The sequence below is a fragment of the Anguilla rostrata genome, chromosome 16 (genome assembly GCF_018555375.3).
Source record: "Anguilla rostrata isolate EN2019 chromosome 16, ASM1855537v3, whole genome shotgun sequence".
In the NCBI taxonomy this organism is placed as follows: domain Eukaryota; kingdom Metazoa; phylum Chordata; class Actinopteri; order Anguilliformes; family Anguillidae; genus Anguilla; species Anguilla rostrata.
Genome location: NC_057948.1, coordinates 25,380,769 through 25,391,478, shown reverse-complemented (window position 1 = coordinate 25,391,478; position 10,710 = coordinate 25,380,769). Strand labels below are relative to the sequence as shown.

General features: G+C 44.2%; 1 protein-coding gene across 4 annotated transcripts in view; it reads right to left on the bottom strand.

The window, feature by feature from the left end:
• Positions 1 to 333: 333 nt before the first annotated feature.
• LOC135242026 (protein ENTREP2-like) overlaps positions 334 to 10,710 on the bottom strand; it is a 103,934-nt gene continuing 93,557 nt past the window's right edge. For 2 of the 4 annotated variants that reach the window (XM_064312888.1, XM_064312892.1), the window contains exons 7-12: positions 8,644 to 8,779; positions 5,865 to 5,943; positions 4,871 to 5,599; positions 3,718 to 3,789; positions 1,847 to 2,175; positions 334 to 1,024 (exon numbers count right to left, since the gene is read on the bottom strand). In XM_064312888.1, coding sequence (XP_064168958.1) covers positions 803 to 1,024; positions 1,847 to 2,175; positions 3,718 to 3,789; positions 4,871 to 5,599; positions 5,865 to 5,943; positions 8,644 to 8,779 — 1,567 coding nt within the window. In that variant the 3' untranslated portion in view covers positions 334 to 802. Of the gene's footprint in view, positions 1,025 to 1,846; positions 2,179 to 3,717; positions 3,790 to 4,870; positions 5,600 to 5,864; positions 5,944 to 8,643; positions 8,780 to 10,710 lie in introns of all 4 variants that reach the window. The other 2 variants (XM_064312887.1, XM_064312889.1) reach the window with 1 other exon arrangement.

Sequence of the window (10,710 nt, the reverse complement as noted above, 5' to 3'; positions counted from 1 at the left end):
TAAAAGACCAAGGGGAAAATCATATTTTTAGTGGATAATATAACATTTTACATCCTTTTAATCTTAATTCTCAAAAATGCATTCAAATCTAGATGCTAAACGCATTTAGTGAAGCTTGATGTTCCCTTACCCATGTGAAAACATGTATTCTGAAGTATATGTTTTTCACAGAGAGTTCCATTATATTATGTATATTCTCATCAATGCTACTATGTGCTTGTTGATAGTAATGTTTTTAATGACAGTAATATTTTCAGAATGGTGTTTCAAAACAAAGTCGCACATTGTCATGAAGTCATATAGTCTGGGAAAACATTTAAACCACACAAGAAAAAAACTCAAATTTTTTATTGTAACACTGATAAGAATGGAAACACACTGAGGTAAATTAAATAATCCACGGATCTCTGTCCTACCATGGCACAGAGTGATAAACTGGTCATGATCCCAAAGTCTGGGAAGAGTATGTGGGAGCCAGTACGTTCAAGGTCCGTTAGATTCACAGTTTAGAAGAAAGCTTCTCCATTTTCTGCTAATTCTTCATTTTTTTTGTTGTTAATGTCATATAAAGATGTCCCCATCATTTGGCTCAAAACTTCCTTTGCCTTTATGATCAACTTGTATTAAATAAGATGGAGATAAATCAGTCCCCTGAGGGAAGACATTCTGGTGTTTGTGACTACAGTTGAGGAGGGGTCCTGTGTGTATACACTCCAGGTCCTTATCTTGGCACACCATGGGACAGCAATGCGGGCTTTTTTATTTATTTTTGGGGCGCATGCACCCTGGTTGGACGAGACGGTCAGAGGATGGTCTCTCGACACACGCTGATGAGACTGTGGTGGCGGTCGGAGAGGGAGCCGCTGGGGGGGCTGGGTGGCTCTTGAGGGCCCGGTGATTGGGAGTCACGGTGACGGTGCAGGAAAGAGGAAGGGGAGCTGAGTGCCCCACAGCTCTGTAAGTGCAGGTCTTCGTGGACTCGTTTTCTGGGACTGCGCAGTCTGCGGGGTGACTGTGTCATCACCTGCACAGGGAGACACAGGTATTAACCTTTTAAGGTGTAAGATCACAAATAGTTGACTTAACTGAGCATTCTAATGCTGATGTAACAATCACTACAGTAATTGAAAGCAATGGAGTTCTTGAACAGTATTTTGAAGGAAAAAAAAACATTCCAAAAAACCTACTCTTCAAAGGGTTAAGACACATTAATACACAAGCTAACTATAATTTTAAAAAAGCTAAGAAAAACCTAAGTTTATCTTAACTTCTAAAAGTTGTAAAACTCATCCTTTTAAAAATAGATATCAACCTTAATGGGATTTAAGCCACTAGTAAAAATGTATCTTCATTCACTGACATCAAATCTTACCTTAATTTAAGAATTTTTATTTTTTAAATAAAATAAAAAAATAAAATAACTTATTCAAATTAGAAATGCCCAATTTTGACTGTGGGTCGAATCTCCCCCATCCCATTTCTGTAACGTGCACCCATCAGTTTTGGAGGCACAAACACGCACATCCTCTGAAAGGGGGCTGCTTCTTTTCACTCTGCCCTTCATCAGTGAGCACTGCAAAAAGGCAGTTCCCCAATAGTCTAGAGGAGGTGCTAGTTCACAATGAGACAGAGAATACACTCATGACAGAAACCATCCCTCTGTGAGTGACACTATAGCTAATTTTACAATGCTCCATGGGACTCCCAACCACAGTCAGCACGGGAGTGTGCAAGTTTAATCCTGACTTTGGGGACACGTCACTGGAGTAAGAACAAGTGCCTGAGCTGGATGCTCCTGGGAACCCAGCTCAGTCCCAGCTTTGTGTTTACTGGCTTCGGTGCTCACCTGGTCAATAATGTTGGCACTGAAGATGGCCTCCTCCATGTGCCGCTCGTCCGACTTGATGACGAACTTGATGCTGTTGACCACCTGCTGGACCTCTATAGGTAGACTACAGCTTGAGTGCTCCAGGAATTTGGCCACCAGCATTTTGGTGTCCTTGTAGGTCTTGAAGTCCGCCAGGGAGTGAGGGCGCTCTTTGGAGGCCCCCTGCAACCCCCGGGGCTTGAGACGAATGTCCACTTTGGAGGCTACCTTCTGCTTCCCGCAGCCAGGGGGACTGGGCTTGGCTGAACTCTGGTAAGACACCACCACTGCCGTGTGCTCTGAGCAGGCTGCTGAGGAAGGGACAGGGGTGATGACAATGAACATTCCATGCAACATAATTAACACAACATGATGTCCTCATACCGCCCTGCCACAAGGTGGGGAGGTGTGTGTGTGTGTGTGGGGGGGGGGGGTTAGGGGGTCGATTGGGCAGTCGCACAGGGCCACATGCCCAGGCAGGGATTTTTTTTTGCCTTTAATACATTTTTAATGGTTCACACTGTGTGCAGCATGGGTTAGGTTATTTTGCCACAACAGTGGAGGCTGCATAATGAGTGCATTTGTTACATTGAATCGTGCCTGCGAAAAACATGCGTGTATGCATGTCGCTTGTGATTGCATATAATATTAGGAAAGAAACTTCTTGGTAAGAGTCAAACACAAACAATGCAGATATCATATTTAAATGTTTCTAAATCCTAGGCTTGGAGTACCCCATTGTCAATAAAAGAGTTTTGATTTCTAAATCAGTTCTGCATTAAAACGTACTGCTAACACCTCAAAGTACTGCTTTTAAATCTTTAGAGGAATGTCTAGGTTATTTTGCCACAACAATGGAGGCTGCATAATGAGTGCATTTGTTACATTGAATCGTGCCTGCGAAAAACATGCGTGTATGCATGTCGCGTGTGTATGTAGTGCTTCATGACAAAGGCCTTGCACTGCAGACTTCCCACAGGCCCTCACATATCTCCCAGATCGTCCTCATGCTGATATGAAGTTTAAATAAATGTTTTCGTTTCATTTCTGCACATATTTTCTATATCTTAACATGAATCTAGAAAGTTCTAAATGTGTGGTTCAGAGAGAGTCTGAGAATGCTGGTGTACCACCTGAGCTCTTTCCCGATAAGGCTCGATGAGCCATTCATTGTATTCTGCTGTACTGAACGTCCATTATGACATTCCTCTAAAGATTTAAAAGCAGTACTTTGAGGTGTTAGCAGTACGTTTTAATGCAGAACTGATTTAGAAATCAAAACTCTTTTATTGACAATGGGGTACTCCAAGCCTAGGATTTAGAAACATTTAAATATGATATCTCCATTGTTTGTGTTTGACTCTTACCAAGAAGTTTCTTTCCTAATATTATATGCAATTTTCAGTATAGTTAAACTAGTTACACCCTCCATCAGTATTCATGACAAAGAACAACAGTACTGTGCCACAGTGGGCCAGACAATTGTGTTTTTCAAGAAATCAAGAGATCAGTTTCCAACATTATCCACATCACATACCAATATAATGTGTAAAACAACACTGTAAAAATTACATTTAAATCTGCACTCCATTTAATGACTATAAAAAGGATTAGAGTATGTGTGTTTGACTGCATACCCAGAGAGTGACCTTGATCTACAGGAAAAATTGTATGATTGGTGAGTAAGCAAAGGGTGAGAGAGAAAGAGTGGTTTTAAGGTGCAGCTAATGTGCCTTAGAGGTGTGTTCGTATGAACAGTGTGTGTGCTTAGCTGGTCACGAGGGCACTAGTTGGGTACTGTTTTAGCGGAACAAGCAGAGAAAGGAGCAGAAGAGAGGCTAGGGTGGTACCTGGTTCAGGTGAGGTCTGTGGGGAGTCCTCAGGAAGCTGGTTACTTGCAGAAGTGCAACCACAGCTGTCACCTGCAGGGGGCGACAGAGATACATATAAAAAATGAACAAACATGGCTCAAATTGATGGATTTGTGATACAGTATGCGCAAGTGGCTGTGCAGACAGATCCAATGTAGCAACAATACATGTTGAAGTAAAGATATGAAATAGTCATCTTTTAGTTACTGTTGTATCCAGTAGGTCAATGGGCATTTTACTAAATAGATTTTCTTTTTTTAACTTTAGTACAACAACGCATAAATGCACAGGAAACTGAATTTCTCATTGTTTTGAATTAAACCACATTTTTTGTTAGCCTCTAATTATGGGTTGTCGCTATATGGGATCAGTTAAGCTAACTAATGAAAGCTCCTTATATACCTATAGGGATGTGACATGTGCTACAGAGCCATGGAGATGTGATGTTCCTTTCATTTGTTACACAGAATACTTCCCCAGATAGACTACCTGCATGCTATAAAGATAACACTTTGTGTTTTGCTCAAACAATTCTTGTGTTTTGCTCAAACAGTTCTTACCTTTTGACCTTTTTGTGCATAAACAGTCATATAAAACACAAATAATCTCTTTACTGAATTTGTGATTGTATCCTTAATCATTAACACAGCATTGACATTTTATATTCTTAATCCTGAACAAAGTATAGACATTTCTAATGTCCAAGACTATTTGTCCTTACAGTGGAAGCCGGTCCCCACTAGAAATTACTTCACTTATTATTAATACCTCCCTTATCCCAACCAGTTTTCATAACACTGCAGTATATTCAAACAGTCATTTCAGGTGTATATTTGCTCACACAATGAACCAAACGTAATTATGAGAGCACTTATTGGCTTACAGAGTTCAGCAAATATACAGCATTGTGCTCCCTTTGGGAAAGTGAGGGCTGTTTCCCATCACACTTCGGACAATAAAACATAACAGCCCTGTGAACAGGACAGTTGTTGTCTATATGTGACTTACACAGGCTTTTTATTCAAAATTGACTGCTCAAACTATTCGGCTTTTGTTCGTCTGCTGTTTGATGTCCCGTAAGATACCAGCACGAGCCCAAAGCATTAGCAATGCAAAGAGGGAACTCACGTACTTCCAGAGACAGAGGTACAGGAGATGGGGTCGCTGGTAGAGCGCACCATCTGGGCGAGCTTGCGGTACCTCCTGCCAGGCCGGTGTGGCCATGGCCGGTCGGAGGGCAAGGAGCAGCTGGCTGCGGAGTTGGAGGGGTGCTGGGAGGCTGAGGAGGAGGAAGAGGAGGAAGAGGAGGAGGAGCAGGGAGGAGACCACACACTGAAGCAGAGCCTGTGGCCACGCAGCCGTGGAGACAGGGAGGGGCATGCGGAGCCGCTGGGGGCTGAGGACACGCCCGCCAGGGCTGCAGAGTTTGAGGCGGAGGCGGGACTGGGAGGAGGAAGGGGTGGAGAAACTGCCGGTGTCCTACTGGCTTTGTCTCTGGTGAGGGTGGGCGTGGGCACAGGCGAGGCTCCTGCCCCCTCAACAGGCTCCTCCCCTCCCAGTGCATTGATGTTTTCCAAGGACCAGTCGGGCGAATGGTCCTGGGTGTGGGAGGAGTCGCTGTGCCCGCCGTCGTCGTGGTCACGGGCGGGGCCGCGGCGCTGCAGCGAGCAGTGGGCGCTGTGCTCCAGGCTGGTGCAGCTGCCGTCGGTGGGGGCGGTGCGGGGCGTGCCGAAGGGAGAGAGGTCGGAGGTGGAGTGCAGGGAGCCCTGGACCTCCAGGGAGCACAGGTCCTCCGAGGAGCAGCTGTGGTCAGGCAGGTCCGCCACCTCTGACACCATGAGGGAAGCGCTGTCCACAGAGGCTGCAGGGCCAGGCCAGCACACAGCACACACGACAGCAGCGTAAATCCACAGCCAGAGCCAAATGATCACCCTGGCCTTTAACACCGCCCTCTAACCTGACAGCTGACCTTACCGCCACACCAGCCACATAACTCAGAATGGGAATGGGGGGGATTGACAGTGAAATGTTAATTGACCATAAGTGTTCAGCTGAAATTAAACAGGTTCCCAGTTAGCTGAGGGAAGGCAGTTTGTAGACAGCGGATGGGCAGCAGAACTTCTCACCCTGAGTACTGAGGCCAGCGGTGGTGTTCCTCTCACACAGGCTGGACTCTGTGGCCTGCTGCTCCAGACTGGTAGTGACCTGCAGTGGGTAATGGATACACACACACGCACACACACACCCATGTTCACAGAGACATGCATACACACGCAAGCACATGCACACACACGCACACGCACGCACACACATGCACACACATTCACGCACGCAAACACACACATGCACACGCACACGCACAAGCACACACACACACACACACAAACACACACACACATACACACAGGGGAAGAAAGTAAATCCATACTGTTCAGCATATTAGCATATTTCATCCTCCCTTTCCCACCAGACAGTGATGTTTGCTCCCGTCTCTGGGCGAGGAGGTCATGAACCCTCATCTGAGCAGTGCAGGACAGAGGTCCTGCTGGAGAACATCTGGCCCCTGGCCCCTCCCCCAGTACCACTGATGTATCTGCGCTATGGGTGCCTTCAAACAGCACCAGGTAATGAGCACCACCACGCACGCTTTCTCCACACAATATACACCACTGTGGCTTTTCCTTAAAAGCCTCTTCCTTACTCTAAATTCTTAAGATTTTCCCCCCCTTGAATGTGAATTATATGAATTAGTAATAGCAACACCATACATGAAATCGATATGAACAATGAACACCCATTAACGACTCATTTTGAATCAGTCATCGGTCCTCCCTCATCGAATATCAGTGCTCACCGAATGGTCAGCAGCAAAGGAAAGCCCTCCCCACAGTGCTACTCTCCGGCTAGGTTGATTGTCTGCCTTTTCACACACTGCAGTCGCCATGAAGGCCAATCAGACTGCATTTGCAGGATATCGATCTGCTCTCGTGCCGTGTCCACCCTCTTCACTCGGCCCTTGGGTCGGACACGTCCATCGAGAGGGATTCGGAGGCACTCAAGTGGTAGAACTCTTTTTCAATTAAGAGCGCATTGCGCGGTTTAGTAATAACCACTGCCTGCTCCAGTCCGATTTATTAAAATGTGCATCAAGACACAATCAATTCAAATGAGTTTACAAACAGTTAAGAATGATTGTGTCATATTGATTTAACCCTGGTTACAGTGTGCTTGGAACAGCATTCCTGTGCAGATGCCTCAAACCCTCAGTTACTTTCCTTGACCAAACTCCTTTTGACATAAGAAAATATTATTCAGTCTCAAACTTGCTATTTGGATTGTTGCTATGTGCTCATTTTTCTAAAGAAGACAGCCATAGACAGTAGAAAAATAAGAAACCACCAGATACTTTGTAAACAGACTGTCTGTATAAACTGGAATACAGGTTTCAAAAGGCAATTTTTCACAAGACAGAGAATTACCTCTTGACTCGAGGAGGTGTTTCCCATTGGCTGAACATAAATAAAATCTTTGTGTTTCAGAGGAGCAATAAATTACATTAAAAATACATTGTGAAAAAACCCAAGCAAGACTTGGTCATATGACCAGGTTTGAGGAAAAAACAGACTTTTCATTATAAAAGGACTTCAGTAAGGCTTTCAGTTTCAGTAGCACTATAACAAAGATAGGGACAGGGACTCTTCGGCAAATTGGAAAATGGCTTACTTATTGAAAACAAGCAAGGCAACAATTAAGAGAGTAACAATTAAGAGAGCAGATTATTGCTTATTAGAGACACTTTAATATCAAAGCAACCGTTTTCAATTCCATTAAAAGGAGGTGATTTAAGCTTCAAATTAAATTTCACCTCTCAAAGATTAGGCTTGCGGAATGTGGAAGGCTTTATGAATGGAGTCCCTTTGGGAGGGAAATGTCACCCTTCTTCACAGCCTGCAGATTATAATGCATATTAAATGTGAATGAGGCTGCAGCCATTCACAAAGAGCTTCAGAGCACTCACTCTCACTCTGTGCTGATCCACAAATGAAATTAAGAGAATTTGAATACCCCCCTCCCCCTGTCTCTGTCTGTCTGTCTGTCTCAATCTCTCTCTGTCTCTCTCTGTCTCTCTCGCTCTCGCTCTCGCCAAGCAAGGATAAATACAGAATTCTGTTAAAAACTTCATATGTGCAATACCTTTTACAAAGTCCATGACCTTACTATTTCCAAGTAAAAACAAAAAGCATTCCAAAGGTGTATGTATCCTAAGGCAGACCGGTATAATTCATCCCCATACTCTCGTTCTGTCTCTATGCCTCTCACTCTGTCTCTCTCCTTGCTAAAGTACCATTCCCGGTTGTGTGACAGAAACCATTGATCTGATCTTCCCCTCTTGGGATAACAGTTTGCCTCACAGTTCAACTGTTCAACTCAAAGGAGCATTCAATCAATTACTGTGTGATGAAGAAAGCAAAGGTAGCATAATGTCACCAATCTGAGCACTCCTGTCACAACTGTCTGTCACTAATCTGAGTTCCTCTACAGTACCATAGTTAAAAGCACCCATGCAGCCATTGAATAAAGCATATAATGTATCATCATAACATCCAAATAAAGCATTAGACATTAAATATAACTCTGTACAATCTCAAATGATTTTCCTCTAAACATTCCAAATGTTATTGTCGGCCTGCCAGTTGATGAATAGCCATTTTGCCTGTGGTTATGTCTACAGCAAGCAAGATCAATAAAACCCTAAAAAAATAGTAAACATGTTTTTTAAACATACGGTAAAGTGGTATAATGAATAATTTAAAAATGATGTATAAAAAAATGTGATATATATAAATTGTAAGTAATAGGGCTACCTTCCCATAGGGACAGGCAAGCAAAGAACTGGGGCCTCACCTGACTAGCAGGGGTCTGTCCCACCACAGCCTCATATGGTGGAGGGAGCTCAGAAGGGTAGAGGGTCCCAGGACTGTTGATGGGCATCCCATAGATGGCACTGAAGGGGGAGTGGGGGAAGTCCAGGTGCAGCCCTCTGACAGAAACAAACCCAAAGTGAAGTGGCAGCACTATGTAGCACTGTGTTATATGCATTTATTATGCAGTTATCTTTCACATGATGTAGAACAGTTGTAGTTATTGTAGAAAGCGGAGCTGCGGCAACGGAAAACATGCAAACACATACAGAGGAACGACTATAAAACACAGTTTGAATAAGATAAAGTGTACAGCACTTTGTCAACAGCTGATAATAGCTATGCTGGCCCTGTGCTGCCTTAGTGTTTATTTCCCCAAAACTAAAAGCACCAAGGGTATACTTTAGTTAATGAAGCTCATAATGGGTCATATTGATTAGAGCACTGCGCCTATCAATATTTCATACAAATGGAACAATGTAAGGTGCACTGGAGGGCAGGTCCATGCGAGAATATTTGGAAGGTAGTGCCTTCATCCTCCTCCACAGTGACCCTCTATGTACTCTGTTTATGGAAATGATCGTGTAAATGGTGCCGTTTCACAATACTATACAGCGACAGACAGCGGCACATTTTCACAGCAGTTAGAATTTTCCTCGAGCTTCCAATTATTTTGCAGCAACCTGCTGATGAACCTTAAAAAAGGGATTTGCAGAGATGATTTCACAGATGCTGATGAGACAGTTTAGATGGCAAGCAATGTGACGGTTTTATATTTGGCACAGGGATTGGGGAATTGAACTTGCTGGCCTCCATCTTGGTTTACCTCGTCAGCATTCCAGATGGCAGAGGACCCCTTGACAGCTAGCCTGTGCTGTTGGTACCGTGAAGAGAACAGAAAATGGCTGCTGCTTAAGAGTTGGGGGGCCCCAAAAAACGCTCTCTACCAGAACCTTCCCACACTCAAATGCACCAACTCAGAACCTTACAGCTGTGGGAAAACTGTTCCATCCCTCTTGCCTGACAGAAGTGTGGCATTATATTTGTGTTTGAAAATGCTTCGCAACAGAGGTCCACAAAGATGCGCAAAACTAACTATAGTGCAAAACCCGAGGATGGATCATGTCACTTCTTGATATGTTGAAAGCATTATTTTTGACTCTAGTAAATGATTTCCACTCATTAAAAACAGTGTTTGGGTTGCTTTCGCATGTTGCTTTGGGTGCCGTGTTCACTGATTACAAACATGGGCAGTGTGCTTATGCATGGGCACTTGAACACAGCATTTGAGCGTGTTTGTGTGCAAAGTGGCTGGGTGTCAGACACTCTTTGCATGTCCCCGTATATCATTTGTCACATAATGATGTCACGGCACGCTACTGCACCTTAGCTACAAGGCTGTACAGGCACAGCCTGCCAGTGTGTCCGTGTATTTATGACTCTGTCGAGGACTCGGCAGTGCCTGTCACCAAAGCTAAATCAGCATGGTTTTATGGCTCCTGGTTTAACCGACTGTCTTGCGCCCAAGGGGGGCAAAAATCAATAGCACATTTACACAAAGCCAGGGATACTGTCTAATACAAAGCAACATCTGCACCTCACCCACAAAGTTACAAGCCAAAGGTTCTTCATCAAAGATTTCACTAAATAAAAGGCAGAAGTATCAGCTGACAGAACAGATATATGATAGGGGACAGGTCTACCCTAGACAGTTAATAAATAGATTTTATGTCCACCCGTGAGAGAGAGAAAAGATGTGACAAAATGATAAATGTGCTGCATTATACCTGCACTTTGAGTATGTACTGTATCTCATGGACATAAAAATGTAATCCTCTGCTCTCAATCACATTGGATGTGTTTGTGGGCTGTGGAAATAAATACCAATGAATGATCAAAGACCACACATCACTGGCTTTAATGGGGCCAACAAGGGACTACTGTGTGCCAGCAGAACGGTGTGCCATTTTGTGCGAGTCGGTCAGCTGAGGTCAGCTACCGTTCAGGCAGAGGAAGCAGTGTGTCCTGGGGCGGGGTGAGGGGTCAGGAG